This window comes from Pollicipes pollicipes, unplaced genomic scaffold (genome assembly GCF_011947565.3).
Source record: "Pollicipes pollicipes isolate AB1234 unplaced genomic scaffold, Ppol_2.1 Scaffold_2555;HRSCAF=2994_pilon_pilon_pilon, whole genome shotgun sequence".
In the NCBI taxonomy this organism is placed as follows: domain Eukaryota; kingdom Metazoa; phylum Arthropoda; class Thecostraca; order Pollicipedomorpha; family Pollicipedidae; genus Pollicipes; species Pollicipes pollicipes.
In genome coordinates this window covers 40,236,270-40,251,988 of record NW_023596136.1, presented here as the reverse complement: position 1 = coordinate 40,251,988, position 15,719 = coordinate 40,236,270, and the positions used below count along the sequence as shown (strand labels likewise).

General features: G+C 51.6%; 1 protein-coding gene across 1 annotated transcript; it reads right to left on the bottom strand.

Annotated features, from left to right (window-relative positions):
• Positions 1–1,190: 1,190 nt before the first annotated feature.
• On the bottom strand, positions 1,191–13,015 carry LOC119101160 (fork head domain transcription factor slp2). The gene is made up of 2 exons (XM_037224441.1): positions 12,094–13,015; positions 1,191–1,374 (listed from the first exon to the last, which is right to left on the bottom strand). Exons 1-2 carry the CDS (start codon positions 12,861–12,863, stop codon positions 1,191–1,193), a joined length of 954 nt encoding a protein of 317 aa, XP_037080336.1. The 5' UTR covers positions 12,864–13,015.
• Between the last annotated feature and the right edge of the window lie 2,704 nt (positions 13,016–15,719).

Sequence of the window (15,719 nt, the reverse complement as noted above, 5' to 3'; positions counted from 1 at the left end):
AACTGCTGGGGTAAGATCAGGTTGTTGGGCTCTCGACACGACTTCACCCAACCATTTATATAAGTTGGCTGCCCTTTTCAAAAACACGCTTCCATCCTCGCTAGTCATCATGCTGTATGGCTCCGAAGCCTTACCCCGAGCGTCATCCACAAAGTTCGAGCCGACAAACTAATGCTGATGGGGAGGTGATGAAATAGGATAACATTACAGTACTATCACAAGTAGCACGTTTTGACTACACGTTAATCATGGCCTGCTTGTTAGTATTGCACGAGTCAAACTAGCAACAGCATCATGTTTCGACTTTTAACACAAACCAAGCTTTGCTGAGTACAAGAATGAGGCATACCGAATTACAAAGCACTTACACCACCTACTCACAGTACACCGGTGTAATCATTAGCGTCATCTTACAGAATGCGTTCGTTTATTTCATTGAATTACAGGCACACTAAGCTTTTTACAAGCACGCAGAGTCGTCAAATACAGTGCCAGCTGTGCTCAAAATTTTAGTTTGGAGCTTCAGCTTACAGCACAAGTACTACATAGGCAATGCAAGGGATCGTGCTGATAGAGCATATTCATGAAAACATGCTCAGTGATCATCGGGAAAATTGGGTCACCACAAAACTAGTTTTTGAATTGCACATGTGAGAAGTTGTACGACGTCTTTTCCCATTGAACCTGGCCCCTTTCTTCTTTCAGGCTTTCGCTCTTTCTGTTGCAATTAGTAAGTAGTATTTTAGACAATTAGCATAACAATTAGTAGTAAGGTATTAACGATTAGCTCCTTTGCCACGGTCCCTAACGTATTTCCGTAATGCAGCACTTCACTGTCACATGCTCAGCTTTAAAGATGAATTACGAGGGAGAGGAGAACGTGTAGCAAAAGAAGACCACACGCACCCGGAGGTGCCGCTGAGAGATGCCGCTGCATTATCCCGAAGCGCTGGAGGCGTGACGATGTAAAACACAGGAAAGCTCAGTAGCAACTCCCGAATGCATCACCTTTACCACGCTAAACCATTGGGCCACTGGGACATTTTCCAAAGCTCGGGCGCCGCTGCCTAGACCGGGCTCTTCTGTAACCCACGAAATACCAGCGCGGAGGCCAACGTGTCGAAGCCGCCGTCATCCGACCGCAGCAGTCTGGTGACGTCCTGCTCCGACCGCAGCAGTCTGGTGACGTCCTACTCCGACCGCAGCAGTCTGGTGGCGTCCTGCTCCGACCGCAGCAGTCTGGTGACGTCCTGCTCCGACCGCAGCAGTCTGGTGGCGTCCTGCTCCGACCGCAGCAGTCTGGTGACGTCCTGCTCCGACCGCAGGCAGTCCTGGTGAACGTCCTGCCTCCGAACCATGCGGCGGTCCGGGTCTCTGGGGAGGGGAGAAAGGTCAGAGGGAGGGGGATCGCGGTCAGGATCTGTGGGAGGGAGGAGGGCCTCAGGAGGGTAGGGCGTTCGCAGTCGGGATCGTTGAGAGGAGGAGCCGCGAGGGAGGGGAGATGATCGCTGTCTGGATATTTGACGAGGAGGAGCGCCAGGAGGGGAGGGACAGCGGTCGGGCATCTGTGGGAGTAGGAGCGCAGAAGGGAGGGGAGGGATCGCTCTCCTGGATATTTGGGAGGAGGAAGGCGTCCGAAGGGAGGGATCGCGGTCAGGATCATTGGAAGTAGGAACGTCAGGAGGGGAGGGATCGCTCTCTGGATATTTGGGAGGAGGGGCGTCAGGAGGGGAGGGATCGTGGTCAGGATCTGTGTGAGGAGGAGCGTCAGGAGGGGAGGGATCGCTCTCTGGATATTTGGGAGGAGGAGCGTCAGAAGGGGTGGGATCGCGGTCAGCATCTGTGGGAGTAGGAGCGTTAGGAAGGGAGGGGTCGCTGTCTGGATATTTGGGAAAAGGAACGCCAGGAGGGGAGGGATCGCGGTCAGCATCTGTGGAAGTAGGAGCGTCAGGAGGGGAGAGGTCGCTGTCAGGATCGCTGGGCGGGGCATCAGCTTCAAGGGATCTAGACGCCGCCCATAGACTGCAGTCATGGCATGCGCAGGATGTGCCGATCCAAAGTTTAGAGGATATCATCACCTCTGTGGCTAACAGCGCCGACCGTTTGAGTGCAGTGTTTGGCGCTAACAAGCTCAGACTGCGCTCGTGGTTAAGCTCTTGCACTGCCAGGCTCGTCTAGGATGAATGTCACGTGGACGTGACGTAGTCGCGCCACGCTGACGAATATCGTTTGCTCCATGAGACATGTACAACTCATAACGCACGATGCTCAATGTTTCATAGTAAACCCCAGGGCGGTGCTATCTAGTGATAAAAGCTGCTTAGTATTGTTAAATGGTTTCCCATGTAATTGTTCCAATTAAAATGTGACCCACAAAAATAACACTAATTGAACGCTAATTTTCTTATCATTCTGCGCTTGGACGGGCTAATGAAACAAAAGCCCCAGTTTAATTCAATCTATCTATACACATATCAGACCTTACTTTTTAAGTGTCACAATCCAAACTAAAATGCAAGCATAACAGTCGCGGACTTACGGCGGGATTGTGATAAACATTGGTGGGTCGTAGATCTCAGCCACAAAAGTACTGAGATTACGCTTTCCCTTGATTGCGAAACATAAGCATAACTGCATATATATATATATATATATATATATATATATATATATACCATCAAGCTTTCGGGATGCAGTATTTTGTCTGTAATTTTGTTAAGATTTAGTGTACTGGCGGCGCGGGCCTTGTGGACGGTCTTTTTCCACACATCTTATTGATGAGACACACGCTCGACACTCATTGGGGAGCTTGACACCCTTTCCTACTTTTAACTAATTTAGCCACTTACAGTGAAATATTTGAAGCTTCTGAAATGTTTTGAAGTATTTAAAATTTTCCAGATTATCAAGTGATGATGGCATAATATGAGCTTTACCTCAACATGCAAGTTAAATGTACGAAATGCTTGTAGCATGCAAATGCCATCTTTGGAATGTGATTTTTAACGAAGAAAATCTAGATCTTAGGGTCAAAAACCTGATAGAAGACTATGAGCTTTATCTAAAAAATAGTGTTTATTTTTGTCACCCGTTGGCCCCATCTCCGCGACTATCCTGGCCGAGGTCGCCGCTTCAACATGCTATAATGTTCTCGTCAGCAGCGCTCCCGAATAGAATGCTCGGATTCTGTTGTTATTAACATCAGCACTGAGCGCCAGAGTGGTCCTTCTCCCATTCAACCAATGCTTCTCCGCAAATGTCACGTCACGTGCCTCACCCGTGCTGTACAATTCCGTTTGCGAATTCTTCAGAGCTTTACAATGGACCTTTCGCAGACGTTCTATGTTCTAGTCGATCTAGCACTTTAGCATCGGAATAATGATAACTGTTTTTTTACCATTGCTTTCATGATTCATTAACAACACTGCTAATGCTGTTAATCAACATAAACAACACTGTTAACTGTTAACGTTGTTAATGGTGCTAATTAACAACACTGTTAACAACACTGTCAATGCCGGTGGTCCGCATTATCATTTGTAATGTCTGTTCATAACTTTCTTGTTTCGTTTGTTTTCTCTAACGCATCATCCATTTTTCTCCTTCTTCACTTCCATCAGGATTGGACGGACAATGGAGAGGTAAAAAGGAGGTACATACTAAATGAAGATATATCATGACAGGAGTTGTAATTGAAGTCCTTCATAAAAATAGAACAAAGATGGTGCAATACTGATACACGTTTATTCATAATTCAGGCATATGCTCACAATTTGGGAACGAACATCAGGAACATGTTTCCTATGGCGTATTTCCAAAATTTAAGCATAATACTTGCTTAAATAACGTGAAGGCTTGCATGCCAGTGGTGATCGTAAGCCATGATAGTGTATTTATTTCTCAGACCTTAACTCTGGCACAATTTGCATGATACTTGTCCGTGATAGAACGTCGACGTAAAGGAATATGTCACCTTTGGGGCCTATTTCAAAAGTTTTTTTTTCTTCTCAAACCTCAGGACTGGTCAGGCCTGATAGTGACATTGGAGAATGGCACTGCAGCACCAACCAAAAATAATAAGGACCCGCATTCCAGTTGTATTCGAGTGAAAATTACAGACAACGCTCTAGCACACCCCTATATTTCTTTTTCGTTGTAAACCCGTAGAAGATTTTGTGGAATGGGCGGTCTTAGCGCAAACAAGACATTCAAGTGACATAATTTTTCATAGCTTTCGAGAATGTACGCAGGGGCCTCATGTCGATCTCGCTAAGAGAAATGACGTACAAACTGTCACAATTAAGAGAAAAATCGCACGTAAACACAATCGGAATCTTGGTTCCTATTAAGTGTGGTGGTCACAATGGACGTCACTATTTCCGACCAGGAACAAAGTCCGAAGACCTTTGAAAGTTGTGAGCTGAGAACCTTTGTGATTGACACAGTCGGCACCACCAACCATTGAAATGAAATGTTCCTCATGTGAAGATACTGAAGCAAGCATTAGACATGATGGTGTAAGCTCACTTATAACTTTTGATATACATTTAAAGGGGAAAGACTGTTCTAAACAACACGATTTCTCTGTTCAGTAAATATTCTTCTCAATGCGTCATTGTTTGATTGCGTCATGGAACGATTGTAGGAGAACGCTCACTTGCAGTTCTCTAATCTTTTTCTCGTGGTGGTTTTGCATATTTATCCGTTAAATTTAGGCGCTTACCTGCATTTAAATACTCGGCTGCAACGCTGTTCTTGAGTTATTCGATTACAAGTCCGAACGTCGCAAAAAGTAGGAAGGATGTATAACTTCTTGTATTGTGTAGCATAAATGTAATTCGTGTCCGAGCCTTGCATACCTTGCACAACATTGGTTGAGGGCCAATCGACTGCCAGGCTATTGTTCAACCGTGCTCACAAACGCCAGATATGAACAACTCGACAAATACATTTGTCTTGACCTTGAACGCCGCATGAACAGTAGCATGACAGGATTTGGTGGAGTGGTAGCATTGAAATAGCCTGCGCAAGAAAGTCTGCTCATTTTAACAGGCGTGCAGCTCAGAAACGAGAGGGTTTTATACCTTAATGAGGGCAGGGCTGTGAATTTCACCGAATGGTCTTCAAGATGGCTGGTTCAGTTCAAAACCCCCTTACAAAGGTCGAACCGCATGAAGTTTAAAAGGATTGCTGGAGTCTTGTTATGGAACACTCCTTTTTGAGGGAGTGTTCAACATCCAAATGGGGTTTTGAACTAAAATAACCATCTCGAAGGCCATTCGGCACAGTTCGGAGCCCTGTCCTTCTCAAGACCTACACCTCCTCAGATCCTGGGCTCCACGCCCGAGAAGATCTGCAGAATATTCCGGGGATACTATTTCAAGGCTACGCAGGCATCCGTGACACGATGATAATGTCCTTCAGGTCCTGTCGGTCCATTGCCCATGCAACGATCAAGGCCAATCAAGATTTAGTTGTCGAATCGTTCATGTCTGGCGTTCGTGAGCACGATTTCCTTACCTAACGGGCGTCAGTTGGCTCTGAAGTAATGTTGTACACGGCACGATGACGCAATCAAACAATGATGTGTTTGGATCATATTTACTTAATAGAGAAATTGTGTTGCTTGGAAGGATCTTTTCAACTCAGAAGTATATCAATAGCTATAAGTGAGCTTTTTCATCGTAGCTGGTGTCGCATCAGATTTCAACGCATCATCGTCTTCAATGTATTCAAATGTGGAACATTCCGTTTAAACAGAAGTGCCTTGTTTGAAATTAGACTTGTGCGTCATTAGGCCACATGACATGTCGCTGTTACACACCTGCTTTGTAAACACGGCCTTGCACTGAACTGACCATCTGAGTAAAAAAGATATCCCAAAGCCAAAGCGTCTTGGACAAGTGCCGCCATGCTATAAAGACCGCACGGGAGAGTCGAATGCTATGTTTTAACGTTTTGACCCCCTGTTATCCTTTCGGCAGCCATAGGGCCACTTAATCCATTGACGTCATCAACTATTGTCCAATCAGGCGGCTCTAGCGCACCTCATGGCGCAGCTCTGAAAACAGCATTGCGGACAATCGATGACGTCTGCGCACCACGTGACTTAACGGTCAAATGGCTGGATGACCGCACCTGGTATAAGAGCCTTGGCTTAGACGTCTGTTTCATGGCTTTTCGTGGAATTCCCGTGATAATGGCTTGGTTTTTTAAAGCTCTTCCCTAAGTAGCATGTTCCGGCTCTCAAACCATTTACTGCACAAACATTTTTTTTTCAACTAGGGGACTGCAAACATAACATAACACACATTGGGAAAGAAAGCAAATGAAATGTTTTACTTGAAATGACTGGTGGACACAGTGTTCCAATATTCGACCACTTGAGTGGCGGGGATGTCGATGTTTTTTCATGCTATAACACCCCGGCATTGGGCTCACTGCCTATGGCCTCCCCCTTGCTCAAAATCGGCCAATCAGAATCGAACCGGGAGGCTGTCAAATCAGTATCTATGAGCCTCAAGCTTGACAAATGGCTAAGTGGGTCAGATGTCCGAGTCGGGGTCAAAGGGCAACGGATTAGCGCCAACGAATTGCGTGCGGGGACCGCCGAAGAGTCAGAATTATGGTAGCATGCATTTATATTTACATCCTGAACACCCTACTGGATGAATTTTGGAACGCTGGGTGGACATGGAGCTCACTGGTATTACTTCTCACGTTTGAGTGGCTTCTTCGAATACAGACTAAAAAGCTTTTAGGAGTATGCACAAAAACGGCATTAATGTTTAAATCAAGCGCGTCTGACCTGACTAGGAGTTTTAAGCACAAAAATGAATAATGCTCTCTTCAAGAGCACTTCCTTTGGCCTTTCCCGTGCTGGTAGCTGAAGATGAGGTGACAAAATGGTGATATATCGATTCATGAAAGATCAATATACTATTAATTTGTCACCTTCTGTTGGACTAGCACTGAGATAAAAAGCCAAACGAAATGCTCGTATGTAGATGCAATATTCTTGCGTGGGCATAACCCATACCGTATTCGGTAAGGCGCGGACCATAGTCAGGTTTGTGCATGGACGTTTTGTGTTTTATACCACGTGAAGCAGCAAGACAGAGCTGGATCCCAGTAACATTTAAGGCGCGCTTACGGCCATAGCTTCCCGCATTTGCTCTGAGCCACTTACGTAATTCAGAGCTTCGACCTCCAGGGAGGTAAGTCGCGTCATTAGATCACTAGAATCACTAGAAGCAGTGTCTCGCGTCAAACCAGTCAGGGACAAGCCGTTCGGGCCCAATGAAACACGGCACAGTCAACAAACAGTGATACATGTCATTTACCTTTAGATTTCATCGTCTAAGTGCCTTGTTGTGTCAGACACCTCATGTACGGAGAAAAAACTCGTGTCACGGCTGTCTGGTGAGCAGACAAGCACACATGGTGCTTGTTGCCATATGCGAGGCGTGCAATCCAGTTCAGTTACTTACGCCTGGCTGGGCGGAATGCCGCTGTCAGATGGCATTGATGTGGTTGGTTCTGGAAGCTCGGAGATTGGCCGGTGTGTGCTGTTTAGACTATGGCATGCTGCTCCCACTACATGCATACTAGCCATTTCAGATGAGCATGGATCGCCCTGTGCCCCCTGTCAACCCCCGCTGTGCGCACTTTTTTACATTCATCTCACAGTACGCCCTACGCAAAGCCCTACGGAGAGGGCAATGCCTTCCCTAAGAACTCGAAAACCGACCAAGCTACACCCATGGAGAAAAAGTGTTGGAAAAGCTCTTGCCAAACTCCATGAGGTAGTTTTAACTAAACGAAGGTGAAAGTAGCTTTGACAGGTTCAAGAAAGTCATATCAATCAATTAACACGTTATAGATCCCTCCTGTTATCTTCAGAACAATGCATGTCACGGTAATGAAGAAAGAAGCGTTGAACAACTCTTGAATTGAAATGCCGAAATCTCTAGCAGGTGGGTACCCGAAGACATCAATCATCAAGTGTGACCTGTCATGTCATGTGAGGCCAAAGCTGTTAACGCTTATGTTGTATTGGCCCGATCGGTTATATTAATTACGAAGCAAAGTTAATCAAACGGAGAAAAAACAGCGCTAGAATAAACCCTTGTAATACTGGAAGGCATGCGCCATTTTGGTTTAGATAAAATGATCTTCGATATGCCAATTCTGGCTACAAGTGCTAAGTCGACCTACATTGACCATGGACGGCCCGATCTTTCAGGGTCGGGTCGTCCATTGGCAAGCTCGGTCGACTTTAACCTTACAGGAGCAATTGCTATTATTGTAATGCACATTAGAGGGATAAATATGTGAAAGTAGTCCAGAAAAACGCATTTCCTGCGAGAAATGAGCGTTAGCTGTCAATTTTGATGATGCTACCACTTACATGACCTCAGCGAAGAGGTCATGTGCCATGAACTGCCGCAGTTGAACAGCTCCAAAGCTCTGCAACATACACAGAAATGACTGAAACTCAGGCTCAGAAAATGTCGGCGCAAAACTGTTCAGAAGATATTCTTAAAAAAACGCAGTTGGAACGGCCCTTTAAGTAAGAGGCCCTTTACGAGGCCCTTTAACAGGTCGATGGTTATGATGCATAGGGCATAATATACATGATATAATGTGATCCAGCCACGCACAGGAATCTAGTTCCCTAAAAGATGCTAGAGGGCTGTCATAGTTCATGATCACTATTTCCTTATCACGAATACTGGCAACGAAGCCACACATACAAGCACATGTGCTTGCACAATGTCATTATCAACCACTTCGAGCGGGGATGCAGTTGTTCGACGACCAGAGCCTTCGGCTGCGAAGAGCGTGGACCGCACAGCGACTGCCGAAGGAACGGCACCAACACCAAACATCGCATGCCCGAATTGGGGGACAGGGAAGCAACGGTTCAAACACCACACTTGCAGCCTCTGATTGGCGTCTAGTGAGGGAGGTGGCTCTGGAACGTTGGGATGGCGTTCGAGTCCGGCTGGGCGAGGCTTCCACTGCCCATGACGTCCATCAGGATGAGTTGTGCCCCGAACAGTTGCTTACGTCGATGCAGAATAGAGAGTGCTGCGAGCTGTTGGCTAAGAACGTCTGTCGAGAAGAGCGTTTTACACTGACACCATATTCGAATTGTAGTGACTTCAATGAGGCAGTCAGCTGCACTCTGCGAAAGTCCCTGTCGAAACCTTGTGTTCCTTGTCTTCCTGTCTGCTGCCTCGTTTGAACCCTCTGCGTCGAAGACAAGCCACCCTCAGACTCAGTGAAGGTCAGTTCTCAGCGCTGTTCGCTTTGGGACTGATGGCTTCTCTCACTGCGTAACCCACATGTTGTCCTCTTAGGGACGCTCTGTGGGCGCTGGCTGCAGGGGACCCCTCTTCGCATCCCGGACTCCGTAAAAACACATTCACCGGACTTCCAAATACAGTGACTGCATGTTTTGTAGCACGCACTGGGTGGTGTCTAAGTAAGAGTCTAAGTCTTCTGCATTCCTGCCCTCACTGTTCGCATACACTTCTGCCGACAGCACTTTTGAGTTCCGCAGTTTGTGTTCAATAGCTTGCCTATGGCCGCAACTGAAGCCTGTGGGATCTCGAGTGCAGCAGTGTGTGTGTGTGTGTGCGCGCGCGCTCGCGCGCGCGTGTGTGTGTGTGTGTGTGCGCTTGCGAGCTATCTACAGCAGCATGCGCGTGCCCTTGTTTCCGACGGTACGCGTGCTCCTGTGCCCGATGGCACGCCTGCCCCTGTGACCTCCATCTGGTGTGGTAGCTGAGTCTCCTCTCTCTCTCTATATATCCCCCTCTCTTTCCGAAACCCAAATTTTTTTTTGCGGTGATGACTCTTTGATGTCTTGCGATTGCAAACTGAGGTGGGGCTCGGTGAATTTCCTTTCTACCACATCATAGAGTAGCATGTTCTTAATGACTGACATGATATGTATCGGCGCATTATAATCACTGTTTGAGATTTATATTCAACCATGCCGCCCTGTGTATGAGCTATGAGCTTTAAGATGTATGTGCACCAGTCTTGCATAACTACGCACTTGTTCGCACTCAACCGCATGAGCCCAGTTTTTCGTTTGTTGTGATCCCCAATACCGATGGATTTAAAACGAGCAAATACGTGCGTGTATCGCCGGCATTCACCGGTGTCCGAGAGGTGGCTTATCAAAGTATTAAAGTGCACACAATGGCATGGTGCATGCCACATCGACAGCCCATTTAGCACCGTACCATACAGCCGTCATTCACAACACGACCGCCGTTCTTACACTCCACGCCACACACAAGAGGGCCACGCGGCTGCGGGCGAGCCAGGCAGCCTGGCTGCGGGGGCGCCTGGCGCTCGCTGCTCCAGCCGTCGGCGGTGCTGGCCGCTGGGCGCTGGCCGCTGGGCGCGCCGCCCGGACCGGGGGCACCTCCGGCCCGCGGCCGTCAGCAGCCCGCACACGTCACCAGTGCACGGCGCGGGCACGGCCGCAAACAAGGGTAACGGTCCGGCGACGGGCGACTGCTGCATGGGATGCGTCGCATTCGGTCCGTGCACGCTACCGGCGCGGAGCGCAGCCGAGTGTGCGGCTTCAGGCGGCGCTGCTGGGCCGGCAGCAGGGGCGGCAGCAGGGCCGGCAGCAGTGGCGGCGGACAGGGGTGGGGGGGGGGGAGGGGCAGGGGAGGGGCAGACGCTTCAACCGGGGCAATATCTAGCGCTACCTCTGTGGTCCAGCATGGAAGGGGAGAGTGAGAAAGCTGAAAGATCCAGCGCGACCGCCCTGGCGACGGCGGCCTGGCTCGGCTGAGCGGTGTGGTGTAGCACTATCACATTCCACCCTCACAGGGGCAGACCTTCCGGGAATCTCCTGCTTCGGAGCCGCTTATACCGTTAGCCGTTAGCGGCTGCGTGTTGTCCCCGTGGCGTAAACGTTGACGCGCCCCAGGCACGAGAGCCGGCGGCTTGATCGGCTGACACTTGTAGGGGGCAATCAGGGCCTGCGCGGCGGCGCAGACCCTCTGACCGCGCCGGTGCCGCTATCGCCGTTGCACTACTCGCACTCTTCCTGTTTACACAGGCCACGACATTTACGATATTATCTTACACCCGGGTAAAAAGCGTGTTGGCCCGCTATCTGCACCGCCCGGGTAGCCCGGTAAATATTTACTCGGTCGGCGGTGTCTGTTTTGGGTCGCGCGCTGACGGCCGGCGGTTAGTTCAGCGGCCTACGAGCGGGCCCCGCTGATGGTGTGTCGGCGCCGCTGCTGGTGGACCGCGGCCCGGCGCCCCGCCGGACCAGACCCGGTACCTGGCCGAGCCCTGCCCGGCAGGCGCCCCGCCCCGTCTCCAGCGGCCGGCGCGTGGTGATGCGTACGGCGCGCGCTGTTAGTGTTCGTCTCAGGCTGGGTGCGGCGTTCTCCCGCTTTCTACGGTCGTGACGGTGGAAAAGGGCGAGGGCCACTCGATAGACTCTTTATTGTACAAGCAACACAGTACATAGGCCTTTACACACGAACGATAGGTGGATCTGACTCTAGGCGTCTACCCCGCGCGACGCGGGTGACTATCCCACTCAATATCAACGGATCTGCACACCGATATAGCGTCTATCCGCCCAGCCTCTCGAAAACGCTCAACTCAACGCAAACGACAGTGACTGCCCACCAATCACGAAAGTCATAAATAAAAAACAGCTGGTTTGTGAAAGAGTCGCGCCGGTGTCGCCGGGGGTGAAGAGGCCAGGTCGGGTCAGGACGCGGCCACCTTACCTAGCGCGGCGGTCGGCCGGTCGGGCGGCGGCGGCGGAGTATTGCACTAGCGACCGGGCTCAGAGGCGTCGCTCGGCGGCCGGGTCGGGCGCCGCCGCCGGCTCCGAGTCGGAACTCCCGGGCGGCGTGCCGAGCGGGGAGCGAGCGGCCGAGCCGGCCGCGGCGCCGGCCGCCAGCGGGGCCGCCGCCGCCGTACAGGCCGGCTGGCGCCGCCAGCCGCGCCGGCAGCTTGCTGTACAGCTCGTACAGCGAGGAGGCGGCCGCCGGCGCGCCGGGCGGCAGCGCGAACGGCGCCGCCAGGTAGGGCGGCCGCTCGCCGGCCAGCGCCGGGTACAGCGCCGGGTACACGCCGCGATAGTAGAGCGCCGCCGCCGGCGGGTACAGCGGCGCCGGCAGCCGGCCGCCCGGGTACGCCGCCGCCGGGTACAGCGCGGGGAAGGGCAGCGAAGTCAGCCCGTGTCGGAACGCCACCAGACGGTTGCGCGCGGCCGTCGACGAGCGCCGACGCAGCTTCCCCGTCGTTGGCCCGATGACGACGTCGTCGGAGGACGGGTCCAGCATCCAGTAGTTGCCCTTGCCCGGGTCGTCGTAGTGTCGCGGGATCTTGACGAAGCACTTGTTGAGGCTGAGGTTGTGCCGGATCGAGTTTTGCCAGCCCTGTCGGTTCTCGCGGTAGTAGGGGAAGTTCTTGAGGATGTACTCGTAGATGCCGCTGAGTGTGAGCCGCTTCTGTGGGTGGCTCCGGATTGCCATCATGATGAGCGCGTTGTAGCTGTACGGCGGCTTCTCGAACTTCTTCTTGTCGGCCTTGTCGTCGGCCTTGTCGTCGCCCTTGGCGTCGGCCTTCTCGTCGGCCGGCTCGGCGTCGAAGAGCTTCTCCTCGGCCTCGCGCGAGTTGTCGGCGTCCTCGTCGGTGCCGATGACGTCGACGTCGCTCTCCAGGATGCCGTCGTCGGAGACGGCGTCCGCCTCGGGCGCCGGCAGCGGCACCCGCTGCTTGAACGGGTCGTTGAGCAGCGAGTCGATGCTGAAGGACGATTTCAGGGGGGCCGGGTTCATCTCTACAGCTGAGCAAACCATGGTGTCATCGGCGACGACGCGCGCAGCAGGGCAGCCGGTCCGCGGGCGACACTGGCCGCTCACAGTCGTGTCCGTCCGTCACTTCACCGGGCGTCGGGCGGGCGGCGGGGCGGGCGCGCGACAGCGGAGCGTGGCGGCGTCCTCACCCGACACGGCGCGCCGCTGCAGTGAGCGTGGCCCGGGCGGTGGCCGACGGCCGAGCCGCGCCGCGCCCACCGCCCGCCCGCCAATCAGCGCCCGCCGCCGTGCGCAAGCTCCGCCCCTCGCCGAGGGGCGGAGCCTCCGGGCTCGGCGACCGGCGCGCGGCGGAGAGGGCGGAAAATCGCTCTCTCGGGACGGCGCGCTTTCGCAACGCTGCAGAAATATTGGCGGCTCGGCTGGCGGCGCAAAGCTGATGTCTCATTCCGGCCGTGTGCTGAGAAACGACGCCGGTAAATCACGCAACACTTATGCCTTGGCGGCGCCGGCCAATGGCAAACAGAGATGCGGCGCGAATTTATCGCGCCATAATTAAACTCATTTGCTGGCCAGCATCGAGCACCAAAGTGGACTTTAATGATCCATAAAGTGGGATCGGCCGCTCAACAGGGTCGGGGCGCGCCAGAGGCCCGGTCAACTTTACGAGCGGGGCTCTGCGAAGCGCGCTCGCCGCCTTTTCATCTGGTCATCCGGGGCCCCGGGGAACGCCGGGCGCGCACCGCGAACGACGCCAAATGAGTCCTCTGGCGCCGCCGGCCGACTCATTGTTCCAATCACATTCATTCAGACAATTGGAGGGATTGTCTGCTGGAAACGAAACCATTTCCTCTTTAGGCGGCGCAGCACGCCACTGCGGGCGGCGGCGCGGGCCGGGTCTGCCAGCTCCGCTCCAGGGCACTTGGGCGCCGCGCTCTGCGGACGCGCGGCGCGAGGGCAGGGGCGGACGCCTCACAGCTTTCAGCCGAGTCAGAGGAAGTATCGGCGCTTCAGGAGAGAGGTCGTCATGTATTGCTCATCCGATGTGGTTCGCAGGTTTTCATTAAAGGGAGTGTTCCACATTTGCACGGGGTTTTGGACTAAACTAGCCACATTGGAGACCCCTCGGTGCTGTTCACAACCCTGCCCATCTTCAGGCTTATGCCCATCTAGTTTCTGGGCTACACGACCGCGAAAAGGAAGAGGGTATTTTGGGTAGAGTATTTTAAAGTCACTTTGTCGTTCATGTCGCTACAATAACGTCATTTGAATTCTGCAATGCCAAAAGTCATGCGGCGATCAAGGCCGACAAAGATAACTGTTGTAGCGTCCACGTTTGGCGTTCGTGAGCACGATTTCCGGACGTAATGGCGGCCGATTGGCTCTCAATCGATGTTGTGCATGGTTTCCATGATGTAATCAAACCATGACGGATTGAGATACTTACTGCACAGAGAATTGTGCCGCCCAGAGCAGTCTTTTTCACTTAAAAATATACCAATGGTCATAAGCAATCTTTTTCATCATCTTTGATTCTCACTTTAACATCTTCAACCGTGAAGCATTCCCTTTAAACGATCCTGTTTCCGTGTCCTCCCTCTGCCGGACGACTTGGACGGCCGCCATATCCGTCCGCTGGTGCTATGGGCCCGTCCACTCTAACCCAATTGGTTATGGTGGGTTTGTGGTGCACGCCATGAATGGAGCTTTTCCATCCCCTTCGAAGAATTGTTCCCGGCATGTTTGTTCGCCACAATGTCAGGCATAAATTATGTGAGAAGTTGTTGAAAGGCACATAGCGGGACAACAGAAACATGGAGAGTCTAGTCTTCAACACTCCAACGAACTTGGGGATATACAATCAGCGGTTCACCGTTCAGGATCATCGCACGAACCACGCATAGATGTAATACATTTTGTTTTGTTTTGCGTGCCGTTTGGCTCGCAGAATACAATAATTGCAGTGAGGTTTTTGTAGCAAGTAAATTAAAAGGAGTTAGAACTTGCAGTGGTTAGTGAATCAGAGTAAAGAACAGACCTGAAGTGGGCAGATTGATTTATCGTTAAGAATTCAGGGGCATTTGAAGCCCTCTCAAGGTCAAGGGGCAGATAGCCAGTTTTGGTTATGTCTTCCCAACCAGTGCCCACAGGGTCGCTTTTCAATTTTCAGGAAGTTTCAGTGTTCTTCCCCCCTTTAGTTGTCGCGTCCCGTATGTGGTGCTGTAGCCTGGCAATAGATCGCGTTTGTCTTGAATTAAAGTAAAAGCATCATCATAATCTTCGCCACAACTCTGGCTGCGGTACGTGCACAACCATTCCCACAAGTTTTAATACAGGGAATTTTCCACGTTTGAAGATGTTACAAGCATTAGGTATAATCAAATAAGCTCACTTAGGAACTCTTGGTATACTTTTAAGCGGAAAAGACTGCTCCAGACCACACAGTTTCTCTATCTAGAAAATGCGCTTCTCAATACGTCATTGCCTGATTACGTCGTCATACATTGCATAACATTGAGTGGGAGCTAATTGAAGACCGTTACATCAGGAAATGGTACTCGCATACGCCAGACTTGAACGACTTGACAGCTATATTTGTGTTGGCCTTGACCATCGCATGACCAATAGAATGACAGGATTTAAATGACGTCATTATGGTGTCATGGACGCCTTCGTGACCTTGAAGCCTCCCCTAAAAGTCTGCATATCTCTGCGGGCATGTGGCTCAGAATCTAGAAGAGTTCAGGCCTTAAGAAGGGAAGCGTCGTGAACAGCACCGAAAGATCTCTGAGATGGCCATTCCAGTTCAAAACCCCGCACAAATGAGGAGCACTCCCTTTAAGATGCCCCGCCAGTCCCCGATGGCTTTCGGTTGAGCCCTCGGGCGGTTCCCCAGCAAGA